Raw genomic sequence first — 27,994 nt, 5'->3', positions numbered from 1 at the left:
CTCTACTCTGGAAGGAAGTTCAAAATCAGCACACACCCTCACTAAAAACGTGCTCAACCAGAATGGGGAATTATTTGGAGATCTGTCAGTGAGAGCTCCAAGGCATAGTCATTTAGCAGAATAATATAGAAAAAAGTAATTTATATTCAAAGGAGGTCTTTAACTTGATTTGCCCTTCTTTTTTTTTTTCAAACTCTTAAGGTCCAAACACCAACTATTTTTTGTGATACATCAGACTAGAACATAGTCCTATATATATAATCAGATTAACTTTTAGCAAATCCGTGAATTTAATTTCTTTTGCTCATTTCATTTATTCATTCCTTGTTTTCAACTATTTAGAGAACGTTTACTGTGTATCATATTTTTCATTCTGTGCTGACTTCCTGTTCTTATATGACCATAATTAATATAATAATTACTTGGAGTCTTAACATTTTTATTATTCCATTTTAACACAGTAAATAATCTTAACTCTGTGTCACCATTCCCTTGAAGCAGGAAATGGATTTTAATTCTTATTAATACAATTTTAATGGGCCTTGTAATCAGAAGATACTCAGATAATTTTGTCTAGTAAGTTTGAAAGGATGATTTCCAGAGTTTCTAGAATTTGAGAGAATAAATTCTGTACCTTCCAGAACTTATGGTTTGGTTTCTAAAGATAATGAGAACTTGACTCTGGATAGAAAATGTAACTTTCACGTCAATGCTACTTTAATACGTGCAAGCGCAATTTTGCTCAACTACCTGGAAAAGTAACAACATACATAATCTCTCATAGTTCATTTTTAACATGGACCCAATAATTATAGGTGGGTCCTTAGTTTGACTTTGGTAGATGCCAAACAGCTTCATTTTTGCTACCTACTAAAGTTGTTCAGTGTATTTAGTTAAAATTTTCTAAAGCAAACTTTATTTACTTAGATCTATCTCCATTTTTAAAACTCTAAATGTTCTTTTACTGATTTGAACCTCAGGATATGTGTTTCATGTTAATTTAACCAAAGAAATTACAGGTAATTTAATTCTCCAATAGGATGCTGAGGAGGACTTTCCTCTTGCCTTGGAATTGCTGATGTTCGTCCTTAGATGAAAACCAAGGTACCTAAGAGTTCCATCTTCTATGGAAAACCCCCGACAATTGGAGGCAACACCCTCCCCAGGGCATAGAAAGAGAGCAAATCCTACAGCAGTCGACCATCACCCCCGCGTCCCTCGAAGTACTTCCTAGCCTTTGCGAGGAGAGTCCTGGACCAGAGAGACGTAGGGTGACTTACCAAGGACAGCTGCCTTATACAGTGCTCACCGTAAGGGTTCTTCTCCCCACTTCCTGACTTCAGCCTATGACAGAGCCATGTGAATATGGGATTAGCACATGAGAATCTTTCAGAAAGATCTGGGGTTTCTGCAAGAAGTGGAAATTGACAGCTGTAAGATTCACATCTAAGGTTTTGCTAACAGTTGCAAATATATGCAATGTGCAGCAATTCCCTTGTTCTAGTTTCTACACACACACACACACACACACACAAGTGTGAAGAAAAACAAGAGTCTGTGTTATGAGCTCACATCAAGACCTGCTTTGAAAATACTTTACCTTTTCTATGTAATCCTACCACAAGTGAATCTGCAGCGTTTTTCTGGTAGTTCTTCTATCACCACCTCTCCTTTTCATTCTTTTTCCATCACCCTGTTGTGCCCCTCTCCTAGATTTGTAGCCAAGTTTATAAGAGATGCTGATCATAGTACAAGAGTTTTCCTTCCTATTTCAATTACCTCTGCTACACAGAGGGCACAAGGATCTTGACTCCATAAGACGTTGCTTCTCAAAAAAAAAAAAAAGTGGTTCTCTGTGTATATGATAATACTCTCTGTCCTCTCTGTCCTCACCGTAATGTTTCACTGGTGCTTTTTTCTAGGAAACTTCTATTGCTGAATCTCTAGTCTTAGAAGTTAGCCTGGTAATTACAGTTTTAAAAGGGCTTTTCCTCTATTTAAAGGAAGCAATTATTCCAAAAGCACAGGGTCTGTGATTGACTAAATACTATATCAGAGCTTAAAAGATTAAGTCTGGAATGTTTTCTGTCTTGTGAAGCTTTAGATCCAAAACATAAATTTCAGATTTAAGGAAGCATCTGGATAAGTATTAATCACTCCCTGATATACAACATGTTTATGCATTTTTATATTTAATAGCAGTGTATTTATAAAATTATGTGGATTGTCTTTTCCCTAGTGCACTGGAGGTTAAATGAAAGAAGTTTTGTTTTTCAGTAAACTGTTGTCCATTTTGTTCCACCTAGTCTCTATCCCAGCAGTCTGAAATACAGTACAATATTTTAGATACAGTGTCATGAGGTGGGCTTCCATAAGTTCAAATTAAGCTGCGTGGCTTATAAAGTAATTATAATTAAGTTGAACATTGTTGTTGTTTGTTGGGTACCTAACTTAATATCAAGTTTCAAAAACTGAGTTTGATTTGAAGGTGTTGTAAGTGGTTGGCTTTTTCCCTCCCTTTCAAGGGGAGGTCTTGGGTGGGGCATGGGACGTGGCAGAGGGTTTTGACAACACTTGTCACAGCACATCAGAGACATTCGTTGGCTGAACAGCATCTAGAGAGTAGCTTGCTTGCTCTTCATTTCCTGATATCAATAAAAGTAGTGAATTTGTAGGTTTTACTCACTAGTGAAAAATGAAGTGTATAATCCATACTTCTGGGAGTTAAACTTGAGTTGTATCTGTATGCATATAAGATACTGTTTCTACATTTTTAAGGTGACAATTTGATGTAATAACATACTTCTATATTATGTTTGTAGAGAGATTTTTCCCAAAGATGATTTCCTAGTTTTAATTCTCTAATGCAGGTATTAGAAGTTCATACTTCAATGAGTCCTTATTTGTTTACCACTCTTCACAGGGGTTCAGTTTCATTGACAGCTAAGAATATGACTGACTATTCAATAAAAGGATGAAAGAAAGACGAAAATGTTACATAATTTTATTCACAAATATTAATTACATTAATGCAAAATTGGGATAACATTATTTTGCCATTATTAAATGTAAAGTGACAGGTCTAAAAATTTTTAAGCAGAGTGACACATTTGTTAAAATCTCGTTAGTTGTACTAAAGAACGACGTATCGTAACAAACAGCTTACATGTGTTCAAAATGAATTAAATATGGAAAATAATTCCAAGACATTTATTTTCCATTATTATATCTGGCTGAACAACTAAAAACATATTTTATGAATGAAAACCTGAAGTCTCCCATTCTTTTATTAGGAGGTATGTAGATGCTAAATGATTTTACATTTTGTTGGTGATGGACCAAGACCATACATCAAAGAGGATCTCAGTGTCTGTCTAACTTTTCACATGGTTTAATTTAATCTTAGGTTTAAAAGACTATTTTCAGTGATTAGAGAATAGCCTTGATTGTCTCATGATTTTGAGTGTTTATACATTAATTACAATCTAGAAAGGCCTGAGGTCAAGGTGTTTTAAAATATATATAAATTAGCATATTGCAGCAGTCTAATTTATCTCATATATATTAACTTTCTAACCTGTAAAGTTCACAAGATTAAAGGTAATTTAAGTGTCATACACTTTTCTTTTTCAAATGTGTAATGAAATAAACTGGGTCACCATTTGAAGGTTATATGTTCTTCTTTAAAGTGGATTTAAAACATGTGTCTGCCCAGTCTCAAAATGATAACCAAAGTTAGATATTCAGTCTTCAGGTACAGAATACGGAGAAGGTAACGGCTGGCATGAGAATTAAACCAATGACTCTGGTCTTGGTCATGTCAAGCTCTAACCAAATATGTCAGTTGTTGTCAAGTAAGTGTAGAGGAAGAGGACCGGCACCATGTTTTAAATTAGGAATGGGTACTCATTTGCTGGTAGAACATTTATGGGTAATTTCTCTTCAATATTTGGGTGAAATGCTTTGGTGATGGTTAGTTATGCTCTGGCCACACAATCGCAGCCTTGTATGTTTAGCCACCTGGTATTCAACTGCATTTGCATCTCATTCAGCCACTTCTTTAGCAGCTGAATTGGTGCATCAGAAATGGCAGACCTTGTTCTTTTTTTTTTTAATTGAAGTATAGTCCGCTTACAATGCTGTTGTGTCAGTTTCTGGTGTACAGTGTAATAGTTCAGTCATACATATACATGCATATTCATTTTCATATTCTTTTTCATTATAGGTTACTACAAGATACTGGAAATAGCAGATCTTATCCAATGTGTGGTTCGTTTGTGTTGGAAAAGACTATCAACTGCACAACATTTCTATTTCTTAGTTTGTGTTCAGTTTTTTCTCTTCCTTTTAAGAATGCTGATTCATCCGACATTTATGTTCCTTCTTGTCTGTGTTGTATTTTAGTTTCTGCATCAGATTTAGTTTTTCACCCAGCCTCCCTCGTGGGGCTTCTGATGTTAGTCCTCACCAGCCTTACGACGCCTGTGCTCTGGAATGGACCTTATACTTCTGTAATGATTTTCTCTGTATTTTTGCTGCCCTTTAATTACAAATGACCACACTTTAGGGATGCTCCTCTTAAAAATTAGAAACTTGAGTGAACTGAAACTCTAAAATAGGTCACTAAATAACCATTTAGAACCTAAAAATATTCCCAGTGAGCAGTTTTCAGGCTAGAATAACATCACACATGACAGTCTAGTGACAGTGCTACTCATCTTCTTGAAATAAATGCTGGATAGTCTTGAGTGAGGGCTAGAAAATTGCAAGTATAGAGCAAAATTTTTTTTTACATAGAAAAAAATCAATGATGTTGAATTTTGCATGGATAGTCATTGGTGCCTGAAGATTTCATGGAAATTTATATAGGATTTTCCAGAAATCCATAGACATGTTTAGGCTTTAGTATTGTGACATGTCTGATTGTTGTATGTATGTACTGTGTGTGTGTGCTAAGCTTATCTCTTCTATTTTCAAATTAAGACTTTCATCTTGCCCTTTACATCTTGCCTTGGAGACCCATGCATAGCAGAGATAAGAAGGAATCATGGGGGTGAAAATAGGGGACTTAACTGAAGGTCCGAGTGTCAGATGTGAGGTCTTCAGGTGCTTTCCTACATTCTGGTTCCAGAATGCCAAAAAAGTGTTGAAAACAGATCTGAGTATTTAGAACTCTACAGTGAAAAATCTGTCTTATCTTGTGATCTAAAGTGAAATGCATCACCGGACAAACTCCACTCACCAAATACGTCTGCTCTGTATTTTTGTTTGTTAGTCATAAATAAGAAGGGCCAGTTGAGGATAACCAGGTATTAAAGCAAAGCCTTCAGCTTAAGGTGATCAAAATAAACAAATAAGCAGAAAAAAAGAAACTCAGGAGAAACTGAGACAAAGCAGAAAGTCAAGTGAAATTTTATAAAATACAGAATTAATATATTTAGAGACATAATAGAAGATACTGCATTTGTAACTTGAGAACAAGATTCTTTTAAATTGGCATAATAAGAGAACAAGAAAGAGCCCTCAGAATATTTTTAACTAATGAAGAAATAATGAAATAAACTATCAAATGTTAGGTAGAAAATTTCCGTTAAAATAGAACAAAAATCCAAAGACGTGGACAATAAGAGAGAGGAGATCATCAAAAGAAGATTATCAATCCAGAAAATCAAGTATCTAACTAATAGGAGTTAGATAGCTAACTAATAAGAGTTTCAGAAAAATGAAAAAGAGAAACAAGAGAAATTTATAAAGGAAAATAGTAAGAAAATATCTTATTGCTGAAGAATGTGTAACTCTAACCTGAAGAGCTAAACTAGACCCAGTATAGTCGGTGATAAAAGATCTACACGAAAGGCGTATCTTTAATCAAAATTCAGAACACTGGAGATTAAAAAAAAAAAAAAGATTCTGAATTTTAAAGAGGTAAAAAAAAAACCAGACTCAATCTGCAAAGGACTGAGAATAAAAAAGGCATCAAATTGCTCAGTGTCAATACTGGAAATCAGAGGATAGAAGAGAGCAATACACACCTTGAAAAATTAAGGGGCAAAGTTATTACAACCTAGAATTGTGAAGGTAGAACTCGGCACTGTCAGACATAGGCAGGCTCGAAACTTTCATGTCATTCATTTTTTCTCAGAAGTGGCTGGAGGATGTGTTTCAGTGCTCCACCGAAAGCAAGAGAAAAAACCCACAAGGGGGATTCGTGGAATTCAGGAAACCACAGTTGAAACCAATGAAACCACTGTCAGGATGAAGGAGAACCTGAGGATACCAGCTAGGCAGCGGGCTGCGGTGCCTCCAGTTGGAACCAAAGGATTGCAGGGCTAAAAATCCACATGCTCTCTTACCTAACTCGTTGACCACAACAGACAATTTCGAAATCTGTCCGTGTTTTAGAGATCTAGAGAGGCTTTACAGATTTGGGGGAAATTAGCAGTTGGTACTGAGAAAATGAATCAAATTAAAAAATAAAGGCATTAATTAACTGCAAGAAAAAGAAAACGTTGATTAGAAAGGAAGTAATCATAGTGTACTGCTTGGCTTGGCAGCATCAATATTAACATAATTATACTGTTGAATATTTTTAAAGTATGATCTCCATGTTGGAAGTTTGGAGAGGAGAAGAGGCTATTTAAGTTGGAGGGGAACGCATCCATCAAAGTAAAGAGGCAGTACATAATGTCCGAAATTTATAAGTCAAGAAATCACAGTAAAACTGTCCTATCTAAAATTACGAGGTTAAAGTGCAGAAGAGGTAGCTAAAAGGGGTGAAAATTGTGGTCTCTGGAAAAACAGGCTAGAAAAGTGGAGTGAGATAAGGCGGGTTCGGCTGCTTCCCATTGTGAGTCTCACAGTAGTGCTTGAAGGTTTAGACTACGTGGGCATTTTTTTGGTAAAAATAAATATTTTTAAAAGGAAAACATACTCTGGTGGCTGTTGGAAGTTTGAGGAGAATGGAAGAGGCAGTCTTTATCTTTCCCACCTCGTTTCCTTCCCTGCCCTCTCTCTGCCTCAGCCATCCTGGCCTCCTTGCTGTTCCTTAAATGCACCAGGCGTGGTCCTGCCCTGGGGGCTTTGCTCCGGCGCCAGGGCTGCTCTCCCAGCAGGTATCTACACGCTCACTCACTCATCTTCAAGTCGTTGCTTAAATGGTACCTTCTCAGCAAGCTTGTCCTTGACCACCCGCTGTAAAATTGCACCTGCTCGTTCATCTGCCTTATTCCACGCTAATACTTTTCTCCAGAGACTTACCTTCTTACACACTACATGACTGGCTCATCTGTTACCTTCCTTATTTACTTTCAGTGTTCCCTTACTAAAACAAGAGCACTGCAAGGACAGGTTGCTGGTTGGTTTTTCACTGGTGTATCCGGGTGCTTTTGATGGTGCTTGGCACCAAAATAGACAGTCAATATATATCGGTTGAATGAATCAATTAACTAAATGAAGGGAGGAGGATTAAAGGAATGGAGGGCAGGAATAATGCAGGGATGGGCGAAACAAGGAACACGAGTTAGGAGGCAGTTGAACCATTTCATAGACAAGATGGTGATGGTTTGAGTCTGGGCTGAATGCAAGATAAATGAAGAGAAGTGACTTGAGATAGATTTTGAACATAGGATTGATTAAAATGGTAGGAAAATATGATTATTTCTAAAAACATTTCATCAATTTTGTGAGCAGAAGAAACCTGCAAATAAAGAGTACTGGGATTCTAATATATGTTATTAGAACTTAGCAGCATTCATAGCCATGCAAAAATGACATTTAAAAATGATTATGTTTCATTGAAAGCCATAGAAGTTCTGGATTTGGAATGAAAAGAAGGATGGTACAATAACTTAGGTAACAGCAGCAAAAAACATTTTGTAGAAAATTTTCTGACATTTTTATAATCTGTTCAGTTTAGGTTTAGGTTACAAAGATGAAGATTTTTGTGCTTCGGGATATCAAAACTCATATCTAAGATTAATAAAAGGTTCAGTATTGCACTTATTAATAGTCTTTCTTCTATTCAAAACACATTACATTCAGTCTTCAATGGTAACAATTCAGGGAAGTAAATGTCACTAACATCTAGAAAGCTTGCTTAGAAAAGAAAGCGTATACATTTCTTAATAATTATTTACACAGTTATAACCTGCATAGATTCAGGCTGTGGAATAATTAGGAAAAGGTTCTGTGCTCTCATTTTGACTGTTTATTTGAAAGCATCAATTATGGATTAATCTGATTACATTGTAGTTGGCCAGTTTAATAAAATAAATTTCCTTTTTTCTTGTCCCAGGAATTTGTAACAACGAATAAGTATACAGTGTGGTTTTCTTTCGTAAAGAGCAAATGTTTCTCTATTGAATACTTTTAAAGTTACTATTCAGGTCTGAAGTCTGATGCACGCCTGAGTGATGTGTACCGTGGCCCTCCCCCATCTCTGGTTCTTAACTTCCTTTTCTTGACCTTCCACAGTCCATCCCTTTCCTGAAACCTAGGTGGGTGGCAGGGGTTGGTAGGAAAAAAGTGATTATGAAAGACGGTAAACTTTCCAAGGTCTTTCCCCTGCCAGAGGTTGCTGAGAGAAAGTTTCAAAACGAAGAGAAAAAGTCATGGAGAAAGCAGTCCCATTCTCAGGTAGTTTGCAATGTAAACATTGTTACAGGCATACTTCATTTTATTGTGATTGGCTTTGTTGTGCTTTGTAGATACTGTGTTTTTTTATGAATTGAAGATCTGTTGCAGACCTATGTTGTCAAAGGATGATTAGCATGTTTTAGAAAGAAAGCATTCTTACAGGTATGTACATTGGTTTTTGGACATAATGCCGTTGTATACCTACTAGACTACAGTATAATGTAAACATAATTTTTATATGTCCCGGTAAACCAAAAAATTCGAGTGACTCACTTTATTGCAGTATTATTTTATTGTGATTATCTGGAACCAAATCCACAGTTATCACCAAGGTATGCTTGCATTTCCCCAAGCAGTTGACTGGAGCCTCATTCATATGAGTTTTTTTTTTCCCCACAGAATTTACTTGTATATTTTCCATTTTCTATACTATTTAAAGGCATAGGATAGCTTTGTATCTGTACCTTTCAGAGAGTAAGACCTATCGTATCATATACAATATGTAAGAAAAAAAATTATATGTTAGAAGCCTTTTGATTTTATACACACATGTACATGAAATGCTTTTCATTTTAATGAGCTATTCAACATTTCAATAAGCTATTCAACATTTTAGGCACCTAGACAGCCAGGTCGGTCTTACATTTATCTCAGTGGCAAATCCACACAGGAAGAATTCAACAGGGGGAAATTCATTACAGTTCTATGAAAGAGTTGTTAATAAAAAGTCAAGCTGTTATGAAAAGGGAAACATCAGTTTCCATGTTACATTTGAAATAGAAAATTATGTTGAAGTATTTTCCAGCAGTACGAAAACTTGGATTCTTCTACCCATAAAGGGCTAATATATAATTAAAAATTCCAGTAATTGATAGAAGTATTAGATTTAAAGAATTCATTTCAGGAGAGAGTTTGAAGTAAGTTTCATACATTTTCATTAGCTGCAGCCACTTTATGTGAGAATAATGACAAGGCAAAGTTGGCATTTTGTTATAGTATCATTTCCTTATCCATTGTTCTTTGAGAGCAGTCACTTGTGGGAAACCAAAATAAGAGATTTCGATAAAGTTGATAATGTGTTCGGCACTGTTTTGCATCATCCTGTATTCATTGTCCCTTTTTATTCATTTTTGTGTTAAATATGTATTGAGCACTTACTCTCTACCTGGGACCAGAGAGGATCCAAGGATTCGCTGGTTTCTGCTCTAAACATGAACCCTAGTCAGTAGGGAGGCAGACACACCTTTGTTCATGAAGGAGAATGACAGGTGCCATTAGAAGAATGTGTGGAGGAACAGAGGCTTAGTGCATTTGGTAAAGAGGGGTCGAGGGAAGAGGAATTTTAGGGTAGCAGACTTAAGTGAGTTACAAGAGCCCAAGAACACAATCCAGGGAAGAGAGATTGAAGCCCAAGAAATCCTGGAGAAGGTCAGAGGATGGGAGAGTGTGCAGACAAGGGGAAAGAAGCCTATGAGTGAAGATAACAGGTGATTAAAAGGTGGAGTGGGGGGATCTTTCAAATTTTCCTGTGCAGTGGCTTCTGTTTTCTTGGCAATAACAAAATGTTGGGTTGGCTCCTAATAGTAAATGGAGAGATTTAGCAGAGTCACCGGTCTGGAAAATGCTGATGACCAGAGAAGGGTAAATGAATTAAACATGGCGGGGAACGTTCCCCTGAGATTTTAAATCCTTAATTTGTGGTTTAGTCATTCAGTGAATATTTACTGAATCCCTGCTGTGTGCCTACGGTAGGTGCTAAGTATACAGCAGAACAAGATAGACACATTTCCAATTCTCCAGGAGTAGGTTGCCTACCAGCAAATTATTACCCAAGTTAATACTCAGTTATAATTGTGAAGACTGTGTAAGAGTTATAACAAGGGACTTCTTTGAAGAAGTGGTATTCAGAGACCACATGAAGGACAAGAAGGACTGGGAGTGGGTAGGGAAGCAGAGGAGGAAGAAAGTAGAGGTACCCAGGCAGGGATGTGGCTGAGCAAAGACTCTGAGAGGAGTGACCTGAGGATGGTGGGGCAGAGCTTCCCACCATCCTGTTGTGGTGCCCCTAGCGGGTGACAAGTGTGTCTGCTATTTATCTGCTCAGCTCTTACGTGTTAACTCAGCACATTGCACAGATTATCATCTAACCAAGTTACGATATGGAAAAGTTTGAGAAGCCCTCCATTAGGGGAACTGACCCTGGAAATTTTCATCTGTATCATCAGCAGGATGCCTGGAGTAGGTGAGATATCTGAATGTTTAACTTAATTTGGCACATCTGTAGATGTTTTTACATTTTGTGTGTTTACAGACATTGAATTAATTCATCTATTTAAGAAACATGTATTTGATAAAATGATGCTGCATTTAACCTCTGCTAATTTTATAAATATTATAAACCAATCAACAGGTAGTGTGTAAAATGAAAGTTCTCTTGGGATTGCTTACAAAAAGATTGGGACAATTCTCTTACCTTAGGCAGCAGGTAATGAGGGAAAGTTTCCTCTTAGCATCGCTTTTCTGAGCTGGGTTGTTACACCTCTGTGAAAGCCAAAGTGTCTACCACTGTCTTAAATCATTCATTTGCTTGATATTCTCTGAATTTTTAAAGCATTTACTTTTTCACTCACATAGAAAAAGTTTTTTTTAGCATACGAGAAATTTCTGGTAGCGATTTATATCATCACTCACAAAAGTGTATATTGTTTAAGATCCTAAGTCAGCGTCATGCATAGAAAAGATCTCACTACTCTTTCTTCTCATACCGGAATGTAAACTTCTGGAGACTAGAGAGTGTGAAAGGCACGGGAGCGTGTGTCCATGGCAATCCGCTGGCTGTGTGCAGGAAGTTACAGCGGCATTAAGCCGTGAAAAGGATCAATTGTTTTTGTGAAAAATCCTCAAGATGTGCCTTGAATTCAAAGAATCAAGTTCATTAAAATCGTAAATCATCTGTTAATCTTTTTTTTCCTGAACTGTCCTGAGTGGTCAGTAGTATTTAAAGACCCAAATGAAAAATATGATTAAAACTAAAGCATACTAAGATTGTTAAAGACCATGGAATAAAACCCTCAATGCCTTTTCTTCTTGAAGAGCTTTTAGTGGATACTTGCTATACTTCTCCTGAGCACAGAACGGAACACAAAGTGAGGCTTATATTTTTCATTCATTTAGTCACTTATGTGCCAGGCTGGCTTGAGAGATGAAAACATCCCAGGGTTTTCTTGTTAGATCCAAGAGCACTGCTAGGTTTCCCATAAATAATTTGGTAGGCTGGGAATTAAGGGCAACATTGTCCAAGAGGCTGATAAAATTACATTGATTCTTGTTGGATGTTCCAGAGCAATGGGGGTGGTCTTTTTCCCTCTGAAGAGAGATAAATAAGCAAGACCCATAGGGCATCTCAGTATGCTGCATACCCAGCCCTGCTAACGGGCAGGGGCTCTGCGTGAGATGGGAAAGCTGGGGCAGGGCATGGCGTTACCACCAGGTCCCCTGGCACAGAACACCACCCCAGATCCGCAGGCATGCAGGAGGGAGCAGTGCACCTGTAGCCACTCTACTACCCAGGGGTGTTCAGGTAGAAAATGGAGGCGGAGCCTCAGGGGTCTAGCTGGGATCTTCTTGGGAATAGCCAAAGCTCTTGGCTTAGCAGTGCTCCTTGCTCTGATACCGGAGAGGCTTCTGGGAGTTCCACCCTCACGAAAAACATTCCTTTCAGTTAAATATTGTATGAAGCAAGACATTTCAGTTAGTTGGAGGTCTGTAGATATCACTTAAAACTGAAGGGGTTGACTGTCTGTGAGCTACTTTCCCTGGGGTTATAAAAGGTAGTTTAAAGTAAAGTGTATTTCTGTAGTTACTGTTTTCTTAGCTTGCCAGTGAACTTGGATGACATGTTCAAGCACTTGAGGCATTATGCTGCTAGTTTGTGACCTCCTTGAAGAGGCCCTGTTTTGTTTACGTTGTGCATCCTGAGCGCATGGAGTTGAATATGAAGCCGCTGACTGTTAAATGAATTGTACGTGAATATCGCATTTGGCTCTATTGTGATGCAATGGGGCATTCCACAGCGTTGAATTTTTTAAGTTAACTGGAGGACATCCTTTGAAGCACAAATTCTACCCAGTATTTTAATGAAAATCTTTAAAAAATGTTAAGTTTTTTCTAACTTATTGACAGTATTTTTAATATAATTTAACTTCTTAAGTGATGTGTCAGTATTCATATCTGTAATAATTTCTTAAAACACTATTGAAGAATGAAAGCCATTTTCACATCGTTAAATAGTCCATTTCTACTTTTGGGATTGTCTTTCTGACTTTTTTAAATTGAAGTATGGTTGATTTATCTTTCTGATTTTTAATGGTGGTTTGGTCAACTTCCTCAACTATCTACTGTCACTTTTTGACGGTATTTGAATTTCTGGCCTCAGATTTTCTTCTTTGCATGAAACACAGTTGTCTATATTAGGTCTGTTATGGTGGGATAGTTTCTGTGACTTTGACTTCCATTTGGATTCATGGTAGTTTTGTGGATGTTGAACATGTGAAAATCTAAACTGTGGGTATTGCTAATGTGATATAAGAAGAATTCTATATGCTCGCTGGCTTTGAAGCTATTTCTGTAGCTATTCAGCTTTTAAAATGAATTGATTTTGGTTAAATTAAAATTTGTATATTATTGAAAGCTTAGTTCTCCTTTAGATCTTTTCAGTTAGATTAGTATGTTATTGAGTAAAACTGACTATAAAAACATCGGTTAAAAATGTGTACTTCTTCTTGTATTGGAATTCATTGAACATATTTCTGAAAATATCTTTGTGTAAAATGACTTGCCACTCCCCATTTGCTGGCAAAGTATGTTGTTTTGCAAAGAAGATACAGAATCAGTGAAATCGTTAAAGTTGGGGAAAAAAACAATAGCAGGACAAACTCTAAATGTAATATATCCATATGTATATTTATTGACTAATAGCTACGTGTGCTTTATCCTAAACATATGTGATAATGTCTGTTATACCCACTCTGTAGATATGGGAACTGAGATTTAGAAACACTGACTTACCCAGAGAGCTAGTAAGCAATCCAGCAGCCATTTTAAGCAACATTAATTGGATGAGATCTCACGTGGAACATAAACGAAAGGATAGAGGAAATTCCTGCCTTACATAATACATTAAATAACCATTGTTCACTCTACGAAATAATGTATAAATCGGGTTCAGTTTTCTCCCCAGATGAAAGCGTAATTGCTGATGTTTATAAACACATTCAAATGGATTAATTCACTGGACCCCAAACCACCTGACCAGTATAGAGGAACTTATTTTTCAGATAGAGGGACTGAGGCTCCAAGGGGGCAAAGGGCTCTCCAAAGGTCCACAGCTGGGAAATTCGGAAGCCACAATTTACATTCCCAGCTCTTCTGGCTCCATCTCTAGTTCCAGCCTCTTCCCATTCTGATACACAGCCTTTTACAGCATCACAAATGAAAAACAGCTCTTCATTTTTGTGAGTGGCACCCTGGACTGGAGAAGTTGAGCCACTGTAGGCGGCAAGTAGCTGTAAACCAGATAACATGAATATAAAATATTTAATGAATGTCAGTGCTCATTACAAAGATGCAAGGTCACCCAACGTTTAGCCCTTGCCTTTTCCTCCTGTAATCTATATTCAGTCTGTAGGACCATTTAAAGAATAAATATGGGAGAAGAGTATTATTTTTAATCAAAAGTTTGCCATTTTTATCTTTAAGAGTAAACTTAGAGTGGTGATTGTAGCATTTCATTTAATCATAGATCTGTTCAGTCACTCTGTTGTTCTTTTATTGTAAAACTCAAGACATCGATCAAACAGCATTTACTTGAGCACCAAATGGATATTATGAAATTTTACTTACAAGGATAAATCAATGTGTCTTTGGCTACACATGTTAGATTATCAGTTGAACATTTTCCACCAAATAAACTTCAGAAAGTTATGAAGTCACATAGACGTTTAAAAATATATTAAAGGAAACATAAGTTCTATCTCAGTATCTTATGTCTTTATGATGTATCATATATAAATCCCAAGGCCTACATCCTTTCATGAAAAACACCTTTTATTTTCCCTTGAGTTACAAAGATGGCACTCTTGGTCTGTTGTAAGATGCTCTTTTACATTTACCCGTCACCATTATCACATTAGACACTGCAGGAATATGTTAATTATCTTGAGGTGTCCCAGTGGCCCAGTGACTCGAGGGCAAAATGCCAGCAGAGTCCTGGTTGAAGTCCAGGTTGAAACACTGCATTGACTTGTTCAGTCTCTTGACCTCCTCACAAACAGGATGATAAACCTGGAGAGAAAACATATTTGTTCCAACTGAGTTAACTATTCCAAAATAAATACAGCCAATCCCTGGCCAACCATTTGTGATTGTGTGTAAAAAGTAACTAATGAGCCGTATTCTCCAAGGCTGTTCATTATGTACTGAACAGGAATGCTTTTTAGATATTGTTCCTCTGAGTGCAGTAAACCTGGATTATCCAGGCAACCTGATGAGCATCTTTGAGCATCTGCCACTGCAGAGAGCTTTCAAGTTCCACGCAAAAGTTGAGAAAAGCTGTTAAGACATTGGGCCAGGAAGACCCAGTGCTGTCACTGGTCAGGAGCAGTCACCAAGGCAAGACTTGAAAATAAGTGTGTTGTGATTGATGATTAAACTTGACTCCTCTTCTCTTAAAGTAGATGTTGGTGGGTCACAGAATGAGCATCGTGGAGACACCAGGTTCCATGGAGAATGCATATGTCTGCAGGAGGAAAATAAGAGAGCACAAGTGGGGTGCTGTGCAAAGAGAGGCATTGTGGGGGGAATAGGGCTGGGAATGGGAGCAGGGTGCACATTCAAGTATCAAGCAGAGGAAAGCAAATAAAATGATTCTTCTAGCCAGATAGAGCTTCCCTATACTGAATCAATCAATTGACCCAATAGGATTTGAGCAGTTTCCACTCGCTTCAAATACATGTTATAACAGAGAAAAATAAGATGATGAATAATAATTATCTCTTGATAGTCTGGTGGCGATGAAACATCTGTATCAATAAAACAATAGATGTAATTTTCATACAGTTAAGAGCAAAGTGAGTGACTATTATAGGTAAGTGCTTATTAATAATTGAAAGCCAACTAATAAAGGATGTCATCAAAGCATTTAATTCTTTAAAACTGCTAGTGGGGAAAGTGATTCTAAAATGCAGAACTTGTTTAAAATGTAAACAATATGAATAAGTGAATAATGATCTTAAACTCCCTTAAGTGTTCTGAAACATGGAAAGCATAAATGTTCTAAAAATCCTACTATTTAAAATATACTCATTTTAGAATGTAGCTGGGAAATTAGATAAGGATAGTCCCTTTAAGTTTAATTAACATTAAATATTATGTTTTTTAGCGTTCACATTGTTCTTGTGGGACTCAATTCAACATTTAAATATAGGGATTTGTATTTTTCTGTCTGCATTGAGTGTCCATACTTATCTTTAAGATTAAAGAATACTTTAGGCTAAAATTCAAACAGCAACAGTAAACGAATAATTTCGTGACTGCGCAAGCATATGCTATCATGCTATGCACATACATCCCTTTTTTTTTTTTTTGCTTCACTTTTTTTTTTTGCTTCACTATTAAAAGGAAAAACTAAATACTTGAAAAATAAATTCAGAAAATGACCTGAATTGAAAAAGCACATTTTTAATAAGAAACTCAAAATGGCTTAACATATGCCCTATCTTTTGTTGTAGCATGCTTGTTAACAAACAGGAGACACCTTTTGCTATTTTACTGTTGTAGAAATACAAGCAAAGATGTGTGACTTTGTCCAAGGTCAGGACTCAAAGGAAGAATCTGTATCTCTGACCCCAAGAATTGGTGAAAAGAAGCACAAAATGTTGATATATGTCTGTGATTTAAATTTGATAGATCTACAGTGCTCACCCTGGTATCTTTTTGAATTACTGCCTAAGCTCAAGTAGGCTTAATGTGGCTTATTAACCTTATATTGACAAATCAAGAATATTTTAAAAATCCATTGAAAAAGTCAGGCTGTTTTATTGTAATGAATATGCTTCCTATGAATCGAAGCTTTCTTTTTTCCTAGACCAGTGGAAGAGAAAAGTCAAAATGAAACCCATGGCAAAAATGAATTTTCAGTCAATACCCTGGAAAGAAGTCAAGAAACTCTTTCTGCCTTGCCCAGACGTAACTACATAGTGAATCAGACAACACATTGGCGGCAGTTGTAACATATGATCCACATCTATTTCAGAATAGGTTGCAAACTCCCAAATTGCCAGATTTTCCCACTTAATGGATAGATACTTAGGCTTGGACTGAATTTTACCTAAGCAAAAAGTATTGTTAGAAGTAAGGCACAAAATAAAATAAGGTTGTTTCAAAGTTTACCCAAAAATAAATGATCCACTCAGTCTGATCGTCATTGCCAATAAGGTGATCTGTGACCTACTGCATTGCCTGTCTTGCTGTGGTTCTTGTTTCTAGTTTTCTTGGTAGCTGGCGTGCTCAGATTGCCTGCCATGTGTGGACTTGGCAATGATTTCCTAAATTTAACTTAAAAATGTGGTTAACGCTTGCTAATGCATGCAGGCTCATGTGAATAAGGAGAAGGTTTTATTGTAAAATCCAAAATGAGAAATGAAACATGGGTTTCAAGTTTTTCTTTACCCAATCTTCAAACATATTTATATATTTGTCTCTAACCAATTCAGCTGTAGAATCAGAAATATTCTTTCAGAAGTGCAAATACATTTTAACATTTTTAAAATATTAACTCATGCAAACTCATAAAATAATGGAAAGTGTAAGAACATTTTAAAAAAGTTAAAAAAAATCACTCCCAATGGCTCTACATGAGGAAATTTACATTTCTGGATATGTGTAGTATTTTCAAATTTTGTATCATAACAGTATTCTATAGCATGTACATTTCTCTGCATCAGTATTTTTGAAACATAATTTTGAAACATAACTTACATTGTTTCTTAGTATGTACATTATACATTTTATTTAAACTTCCCCCTACTCTTTGTACATTCACATATTTTCCAATTGTTCACTGTCACTTTCAGTGCCGTGACATCTTGGCACGTGGCACTTTGTTCTCATCTCTGTTAATCTTTTAAAATATATTCCTTGAAATGAAATTTTTGTCTCAAAGGATACGAAACATTTAAGATTATTTAGATTGTTGAATAATAACACAGTATTATTTTACAGATAGTAATATAATAGAATATAATGGTATCTTAATATAATATATAACAAATATAATGACACATTATTTTTTGTAATTTGATGGATTCCATGTTTTCTACCCAGCTTTTCATCAGCTTTTCTTATACAGATTTGGTTCTTTTCCCACTTTTTTTTAATTTTAGTTTCTTCTTCAAAATAGTTTTACACATGTTATTACTATCTCTCCTCCCATTACCACTGTTTCATCAGCCACTGAGTTTTTCTCTTCTGGGGGAATAAATTCACTGTTAGTTATGGAGGTAAAACAAGGTAGCTGCAATGATTGTTTGTAGCACTGTGCAATAACAATGAGTTTGTTCCATTTTAGTGTTTTCTTGGTGTTGCAGAAGAGGATTGACAGGGAGAAAAAAGTGGCACTTAATTTCCTACAGACTTTCTTTTATATATAAGTTTAAACTAGCTTAATGGACAATTTTATCACTCATATCATTTAAGCCCAAGGAATAAATTTTCCAAAGTTAAGTTGACTTTTTATTTTTATATCCAAAAAGTAGAGAATGCTTTAAGTGAATTGTTATAGTGCTATAAAATCATATTTATTAACTTGAGAAGTGATTTATAATGAAACAGGGTAATTCAATTAATGTAAAGTATAGAATTATCATATATGAATAGTGTAACATCTGGAAAAACATATATATAGGCAGAAAATTGCAAGAACTGGTTTCTGTTAAGAGATGAACTTATAGGTGATTTTTAAAATTATTTTTGTTTATCTTTATCTTTCTAATTTATCTGAAACAGGTATTAGGTGATAAAGATAAAAATTATTAACATGTTTTTAACAGAAACCATCTCAATTTTATGAATGTGGATAAATCACATTAGGGTAAACATATTTATCTAAGTAAGAAAATACCCTGATGACTTTTTAAGACAAGCCTGTGAATATTTAGAGCTTTGGCTGAAAAGGTTTGAATTGGTTTGGTGGACATCTTGCCAACATACCAGTCCTCTCTGGGAAAGCATACACAGTCCTCAGAGTCTCAGGAACAGTAAGATCTAATTGCTCACCTCCAAACCCGTCCTTAGTCCTGTGGGAAATATGTATCTAACTGGCTGTCTGACAACCACACCAAGCACATGGAAGAAATAGCTCTCACTGTTAGTTCTTTTACATTATCTACTACGGTTAATCTTTCCATCTCCTTTGACAATTTACCACTTGATTTTTTTTTTTAGAATAGTACTTCAGGGATCTACTTTTTCATCTCTTTAACCTTATTCTTAAATAAAAAGGTCACCTGAACTATAGTAACTCATATCTTTCCCAAATTTCTGTCTTTAACAGTATGAATTCATGTGCCCTCCTATTTGGCGATAAGCTGCAATTTAAGGTTTGAGACTGTAAAAAGTGCTTTTATCTTTAAACCTTTGCAGAGGAGAGAAAACTAGTGGTATTCTTTCTAACCCTGGAAAGCAGCTGAAATGGGAAGACAAATTTTGGAGGGAAATTATATATGTGTGTGTTTTTTAAAGTTACATCTGAAGTGATTAACAGTAAGTACAATGTTTGAACTATAAACATATCCTAAACAAGCCTATTATCTGAACTACCATAATTAGCTAAACTATGTTTCACAAACGTCTTTGCATATATGCTGGATACGAGTTTATAATCCAGATAGCTAAAGACAGGCTATGTGCTAACACAATTTGACAGCCAGCTGATACTTAACATTGAACGACAGGAAAATCCACAGATAAAATCTGTCATGTATGATATTACAGACTCTATGTTATACTCATGGGCAGGTTTAATTTTACTTGGAAAGTTTGCCTTGGCTAGCTAACCAGGGTTCTGGTTTAGATCACTTGGGTCATAAACTCAGCTTTCTTATCAGACAAAGACAGATGTTTACAGATGGGTTCACAGGTGTTCTGTAATCAAAAGCTGATTCTCTCCTTAAAGGACTCATTTCTGATTTTATTTATTCTTTCTTCTCTGAGAGAGGACTGCTATTACTTTGTTTTCAGTAATTGGTGGCTATGACTGCTATAACCCCATCAGCCTTTCTCATCACTGCCACTTCAGCCTTATGCATGTCTGACTGTCAGATGACTGAAGGGACGATAATTGCTCTGATAATACGTCTGTCTCTGGGGTTTCCCAGATTCTTCTCCAAGTGATCACCAGACACTTACCTTTCTTTCCCGCTTTCCTCCCACCCACGTCTTTCATTTCAATTAAAGATATTTATTTGTTTATTTATTTGATATTTTTCTTTAAAATATGCTCAATAAATAAAATATAGTCATTACTTATCAGTAAGCTCAGTAGATGATGTCTTTCCTCCTTTTAAAAGAAATATAGATAAAAGGAGAGAAGATGAAAACAAAAAGTGAAAATTACATGACCCTTGTATCACGGTGAGTCATCACCAAGAATGAGTCCCTAGTGACCTACGCAGACCTTACAGGACAGCCCAGCTGGCTTCCCAAATTTTTGGTTCCATGATTTGCCACTTCTTGGTACTCATGGTCTTCATCTACCTGCAACATTTCAGTCCATCCCGCTAAGTCTTTCCTCATCAAAGTCTATACTCAAGGGCTTTAAAGAGTCATCTTTAATCCTGTTCCTTCTTCTCTGCCTTTCCAGATTTCTACCATCAGGTGACTTCCTTTTCTTCCCCAGAGTTCCTTAGTGATACTTTTAAAGATTGTGAAGTATGCAAGTATCATTTACTTTGGAAAATCTACTTTGAAAAATCTAGATTTAGGATCCCAGTCTTGAGATTTATACCTGTGGCTACTTTTTTACCTGAAGGTTCTCTTTCTGAGGACCACTCTGTTTCTTTTCTGTCACATGTTTGGCTTCTTAATAGCATTAAAGTGCATGTGGATTTTGTCAGAGCACTGTTGCTGGATTCTATAGTAGAATGCAGGTGATGAATTGTTGATCAATACGAAGCAGAGACTTTCTTTAGCGTTAAGGACAAAATCAGAGACATTTATATAATTTAAAATATTTATAATGATATTTTTAGTAGAAAATGAGCACCCTGATTTTTTTTTTTTTTTTTTTTTTGGTTTAAAAAACATGAGCAAAACAATGCTAAGTTTGTCTACATCTTCCAAGTGGTGATTATCAGAGCTTTGATTTCCATTATTTGCATAAAAAGAAAAATAAAGGAATATGTGGCGTATACGTGCTTGTAAATATTTAGATGCAAGGTAAGTCCAAGGCAGAATAAATTGAAAAGAGAGATATTTAAGTTTACCTAAACTAATATAAACCAAATTTCTCTCAATTTTGGTAGGAAGTCAAAAAGCCACTTCATGAAGAATAATTTTTCAGGACAAATTTTGGAGTTTCCTTTTAGAGTTACCTTTATAAAAGGTTTAATAATGTAAGTATTATGTTATTGTGTATCTTGTGTACAAGTCATTCCTGAAATTTACTTCTTAGTTTTCTCACTACAAAACACACCAAATCAGTCATTCCTGAAATTTACTTCTTAGTTTTCTCACTACAAAACACACCAAATATTTTTAAACAGAAAGAAACAAAATATAAAAACTAAAGAAACAGAGATCCACAGAAACAAAAACAATTCTATATTTCATCATTTTAATTGATTTTAAAATGTGTAAGCACGTTGATAGATTCTATTTTATATAGGATTTACTGGTTTTCAAAGTGAACCTAGATTCTTTTTTTTCTTGTTCATTGGAGCCATCACATCTCATCTATCAGACCTCTAAGGAGAATTTTAAAAGTGGGGTACTCTCTCACGCCCAAGGACTATGTAATTAGCATATGAATGTGTAACAGATTGTTTGAAGTAACAATTAAGGAAACAATACATAAAGGAACTGAGGAGAGCTACCAACACCTGGGAATCTTGTATTGAAAAAAGCTCTCTTAACGTAAGTAATTAAAAACCAAGGACAAATGCTCATTGTGTAGCGATAAAGCCCTACAAGGAAAGCTAAAATCCGCTGATACTTTGCTGTCGGCCTTTAGCTTGAATCATTAAAGCAAGAGCTTACTGTTTTGTTTATTTCAATGGAATACTTGTTAAATGTAGATTTTGTATGGTATGGGATCTTCTGAAATCATCAAAATGCATTTCTGTGACAAAAATGTCTTTACATTTTAAAAAAGTTTATATTTAGAACATAAAGGTTGACGATAGAGCTTTTCCCTGTGGTCAGTGCAAATTTTCAGAGGAGAATTCCAGCTGGTGGCCTGGTCAGATCAGGTATACAATCAATGTATTTTACTTGATTTTGATTATCAGCATAATTTATTTGTCCAGTTTCTGCTGGTGAAGTTCAGTCTCAGTGTATTGTTTTATTTTGTTTCCCTTGAAGATGTTCCGACTTCGGCAAAACACATAAGAGAGTAACCAATAACCTGGGGTTGCTAGGAACATTTAGTGGAGTAGGGGGCAGGAGCCATGCATTATTGTTTCCATTTTTGTCACTTTCTACCTGTACACACCACTTACATTTCTTTGGGGAGAAAAAAAAAGTGTTTTATCTCTAAAATAGGAAATTTTTTTTTAGAATGTTTAAGTCTTAATCAAATGACCTTTGAGGCCCTAACACCTAATTGTATATATTCCTTGATCGTGAAAAAAACCAAAAAACTTGTCTCCAGAATTGAACTACCATTCAATTACTACCATTTTATGGGACAGCTCTACTTAAATAAATTATGAACCTAGTATTTCATTTCTAAGTAGAAAAGTAAGTTTATGCATGAGTACATAGCAGTGTTATTCATAATAGCCCCAAAGAGGGTACAACCGAAGTTGTAGCCATCCGTTGATGAATAGGTAAACAAAATGTGGCACATCCATCGTCAAAACAAAAATTACAGCATACAAAAATTGAACAGGCAAGGAAAACTTAATCCAAGGGTTTTACAGCAGGGGAGAGAGGGCAGAATCAAGTCTGAATTCAACTCTGATGAAACAGAGGTGTTAAGGATTTTTTAAGAACTAGGGTGAGCCCCCATGTAAAAGTAACGTAGGATGTTAGGGGAAGGCATAGGTCATCTGTGTTTGCTAACTGGCTTTACCCAAAGGAAAAATTAAACCCGTATCATTATGACAGAGGGTAGTTTTTGCAACTTGGAGGAAGACATCTCACTGGATGTTGGGCTCCTGCTCTCCCACAGAAACTGGGAGATTAGGGTGCTATTTACTCTGATGCTTACATTTCAGAGAGATGGTTCCCATATTCTTGAGAAGTACATTCCTAGTTGTAAAACTGGCATGTGGCTATTCATAAAGATTTATATCTCAAAGGAACAGAGAGAGAATTTATACTTTTCAACTAAATGCTGGGAGAAAAGGGAAGTCAGGAGCCTAGAGCCAGGAGGAAGCCTGTCCAAAGTTCAGTCAAACGGAGGGGAACTGTAAGGCCATCTTGATCAGCATGCAAGGAAGTACTGTCAGGCAATGAAAGGAACGAAGTACTGATACATCCTACAATGTGGAGAAACCTTGGAAATGTCAATTATGTTAAGTTAAAGAAGCCATTCACAAAAGACCGTATCTTGCATGATTCTGCTTATAGAAATATCTGGAATATCCAAATCTATAGGGATAAAGTAGATTAGTGGTTATCTAGGTCTAGAGGGATGGAGGAGGGTAGGGGTGGCAGCTTAAAGGGTATGGGGTTTCTTTTTGAGATAATGAAGATGTTCTGAAGTTGTTTGCAGTGATGATTGCACAACTCTGAATATACTAAATGCTGTTAAGTTGTACACTTTGACGGGTGAATTGTAAGATATGTAAATCATATTTCAGTAAAGCTGTTATAAAAACAGTTATTTGTTGAAATGTGCTGCATGGCCAATAGAATATTTACCTCTATTTATGGGTAGTGATATTTCTAAAACTATTTTTTATTCTGTTTTCTCCAAGGTAGGTTTTGGTTTTGAATAATCTATGGATTCAGAATGGGTATTTCTGGTGGCTGGCCCGCTTTTTAGTTTTTATAAAATATTTAAGTATATATTACCATGTTGTATTAATCAGATTATATATAGCATGCAAGAGGGAAAAATAATTTCTGATAAGTCCTTGAGAGAACTGGCTCCCTGAAATTGGGAGCTGTCAGTAAAAGGGAAAAAAAAAACTGTGTAGAAAGAATAAGAAGAAATAATCTCTCTTCCCAATAGATGAGAAAGATCTATCTATATATGATATATAATATATATGTGGAATGGTATGATATGGTGTAGTATAGTGTGAGTAAACCCTTGCCTTCAGATGAAAGCTGTATTGACAGAACCCCAATTTATGAATAAGTAATGTTCCACAAGTTCATTTATAAACTAGCTATTTGTAGCCTTTTCTACAGAAACAGTTTGGTCAATACTGATCAGGTTCGAAGCCCAGCTCACAGAGATTTCTTTGCCCCACAGTGCAGCTGAGATCTCCCCCAGTCTGGGAGAAAGAGACTATGGCACAGGAAGGAGGAGGAGGAGTCATAAGGGCGTCCCCACATGTGCGGTGCAGGCGTGACTCCAGGCACAGTTCTGAATTGTGCAGAGTGAGACTTTGCCTTCCATCCATTTATTCTTTTATACCCTTTCCCCTACATTCATGATCTTGAGCCTCTCTCTCTAGGTCATGAGGTGTCTACTATTTTGCAATGCCCCAAGCTTCCCACTGTATTACCTCCCTCAGGCACCTCTGTTCCTCCAAAAGACAAATTCATCTACACTGTCTAACACAACCTTCCTCTCAGCCAACATAAACATATTGAAATTTCCATTTCTTCAAGGCAGCTGATTTTGCTTTGTATTGTAAGGGAAATAAATTTTGAAAACATAACCTCTGCATCTCCTAGAAGCAGTTACAAATAAAATGTGGGCTGTAAATTTAGAAGTGTTTTTTAATCAATAGGATTTCAAGCATTCAACTTAGGGAAAGGTAAGAAAAATTTGGAGATAGAGCAGGCTTGTCCTTTCTGACCTTAGCCTCTCTTTGGGCTGAAACCCTCTAGGTTGCTCCTGTTTTACACGGAATATTTTCTTTGCCTCTGCCTGAACTTTAGCAATCTTAAAATGTGCCCCCCTAAAATTTACACTAAGTACCAGAACAGGGACAGTGAAGTATAAAATGGTGGTGGTTGGAGTAGGGAGGAGCCATTGGGAAGGTGACGTAGAAAAGAGTAATCGAGGCCCACTTATGGTATGAAGGATGCTTTGAGCATATTGTATTTTTTTTTAATTTGCACACATATATTTCTACACATTGATTAACTGGTTTTTTCTTGGTTGTAGATTGGTCTTATGGATACTACAGACAACAGAGAAAACTTGTTGAAGAGATTGGCTGGTCCTATACAGGTAAATATATTATTATATAATGAGACTCAGTAGCAAATTTTATTGTTTTTTTGTATCTATTTTTATATGCAAAAGAAAACTTTGTAGCTCAGCACATCATTTTAACTTAGCTACCTGGGTAGGCAGTTAGATTAATCACTAAAAATATACCACATGCAAAATGATTTCTAGTGACTTTCCATTAGCGCATTGGTAGTGTAGAGTATATTGACATCAGACAGAGCTAGATGTGACTCTCATGTCCACACTAGCTACATCTCCTTGGGAGAAAACCTATTTAGAGTTGGGTTCAGACAACCTAAGGAGGTGGGCCTGACGGAAGCCAGGACTGAGAGAGGCAGTGGGGAGCCCCTGGGAGATGATTGCTGTGACTGAGGAGGACACCTGGCAGCCAAGGCTGAGTGCAGAGTGGAGCCTGGCATCAGTGGGACTGCGATGCTCCCGGTTGTTTACATGGCCACTCCCCACTGCGAGCCTCCCTCACCCTCCTGCCTCCACGCACGTCCTGGAAACAAAGAGCCCAAGCACCTCCACTGTGGTCTCCTTCTCCAAGAGCTCAAAATGAGAAGAGGAAGACCCCGGGGGTTCCCAGGCAGACGCACAGAGCAGCCCAGCCGAGGTGCAAGCACCCAGTCCAGCCAAGCAGATGCTCGTGGTCAGGGGAGGGGTTGATGATCTGGGAAGGAACAGCAGCCTTGGACTTAAAATCAGATTCTTGTCCACATGGGCTAAACTTTTTCCCTTAGAAGGTGCCATTTGGCTCTGTAATTTAACAGAAAAAGTTTTGGTGACAAATGGAGAAAGAGGAGACCATAGCCAGGCTGGGGAGACTGAGTGTGATAAGACTATAAATGCCTTTCTGATCATTTCTCTCCCAATGACAAAATCTATGAAGTGTGGAGATCTGAGCCATTATCTTGATGAGTATCAAGAGTAACGATCTGGTATATGTTTTCCTGCAAAATGAAAATTACTTCATTTATTTCTCATTATAAAAATAATATTCATTTAAGAGAAATCATATATATGATTTATTTATATATAAATAAATAAATTTGTTCATGCTTACAAATATAAAAATATTCATAAGCATAATATATAAATATATATTGTATTTATAAATGTTTACCAATAAATATATTAAATATATAAAATTTAAATAAATTTATATATAAATATATATATTTTTGGAATTTTTAGAAAACAGCTATACATATTAATGAACTGGAAAACAGAAGGAGCTGTATTTTGTAGCTCTTTGCCAGCTGGAAATTGAAATAATAGCAGAGCCACCCAGAATCAGCATCAAAGCACATTCAAAACTTGGCACATGCCAAACTAGACTATTTCTAAACTGCGAGAGGCTAATATGGCTTTGTCATGTGTGGTCCCTTCCATATTTCCTGAGCATCTCTAGGAAGTAAGAGCTATTTGTAGCACTTTTTTTCATAAATAACAAGAGTTTTTCTTTTCCAAAGCTCCAAGGGTTCATTCTTGAAGATGAGCTGCATCCACGCCAGTGGTGCCCCATGTGTCCTTGAGAAGAGTCTTGGGTGCAGTTAATCTGTGTTAGACTGTGAAAGAGTTGACTTCGTATTACTTCCCTGACGTGCCTCCTACCTGGGTGTTGTTGTCTACTCCTCCGCAAAGGAAAATGGAAAGTTTTGAGAGATTAGTGTAATTAACTAATACACTGGGTGGATGACAGGAGCCAGACACTGTGCTGGGTACTGGGGAGCCAGTGAAGGATGGAAACCATCTCAAGAATGCCAACAACAGTGACTGCAAAATGGAACAAATGCCCCAGTGGTAGACTGTGGTGACAGGTCTGCGGCCCCTACATAGGTTAAGGGATTCGGGGGACGCCCTGGAGAGAAAGGGGCTTTAGACTGAGATAAAGCATAAGTAGGGGCTGACTAAGTCAATACCGGTGAGAGATTGTTCCAGGCAAAGGGAGCAGCCATGCTAACCTGCAGGTGAGACTGAAACTGATGTGCCCCGGCCGCTCCAGTGTTCCCTGGACTGAAAACTAGGAATGTGACGAGAACATTCTTAGGGCCCCGTGAATTAATTCTGGCTTAACTGCTCTCCTTTATCCTATCCAAAATCCTGGGTAGTAAAATTTACACTATATTTTAACTGGCGATGACTTTAGATTTTAGTTATTGACTAATTTGCATTAAGGGGCGTTAGGCATGATTTTTCATCAATGTTTTACTCAATAAACCAAAGGAAGTGGAACTAGTAAAAGAGACCAAAGAGAAGGATGTGAGGAAGGTGGGGGAGGAGGGAGGGTTTTACAGAATCCAAATGAGAGGGGGTTTCAGGGAGAACAGACTGACCACCATTGTCTCATGGCATCACAGGTTGCGCAAGGTGAGATAAAGGTGATGGACCTGGCCTTGCTCTAAGGAAGCTGGTTATAGTGGGGGTTCCTTTGCTGTTTCATCTGATAAGGGTCAAGATGTGCGGTCAGACTATCTTAACTGCTTGGCTTCCAAGTGGGTTCCATAGGCTCTGGCTCCTTTGTTTCCTCATCTGTAAAAAGACCTAAGCACTGTACCTACCTCGAAAGGTGCAGCAATGAAAAGTGAGTCAGTATATTCATCGCACTTTGAATAGTACCCGGTACATATAAGTGCTCAATAAAAGGCTTCGAGGCAGATCCGTTTTCTGTAATACTCGGGACTTGCTTTATACTGGGTTTACATCCCTCACACCGTTCTCTTT

At 36.7% G+C, this 27,994-nt stretch overlaps 1 protein-coding gene across 4 annotated transcripts in view; it reads left to right on the top strand.

The window, feature by feature from the left end:
* The window catches only part of PTPRZ1 (protein tyrosine phosphatase receptor type Z1), a 155,027-nt gene that overhangs the window by 28,443 nt on the left and 98,590 nt on the right, over nucleotides 1–27,994 (top strand). For all 4 annotated transcript variants that reach the window (XM_031455267.2, XM_031455266.2, XM_031455265.2 and 1 more), the window contains exon 2: nucleotides 25,199–25,264. In XM_031455267.2, coding sequence (XP_031311127.1) covers nucleotides 25,199–25,264 — 66 coding nt within the window. The remainder of the gene's footprint in view (nucleotides 1–25,198; nucleotides 25,265–27,994) is intronic.

Source organism: Camelus dromedarius, chromosome 7 (genome assembly GCF_036321535.1).
Source record: "Camelus dromedarius isolate mCamDro1 chromosome 7, mCamDro1.pat, whole genome shotgun sequence".
In the NCBI taxonomy this organism is placed as follows: domain Eukaryota; kingdom Metazoa; phylum Chordata; class Mammalia; order Artiodactyla; family Camelidae; genus Camelus; species Camelus dromedarius.
This window is presented reverse-complemented; position numbering and strand designations above follow the sequence as displayed.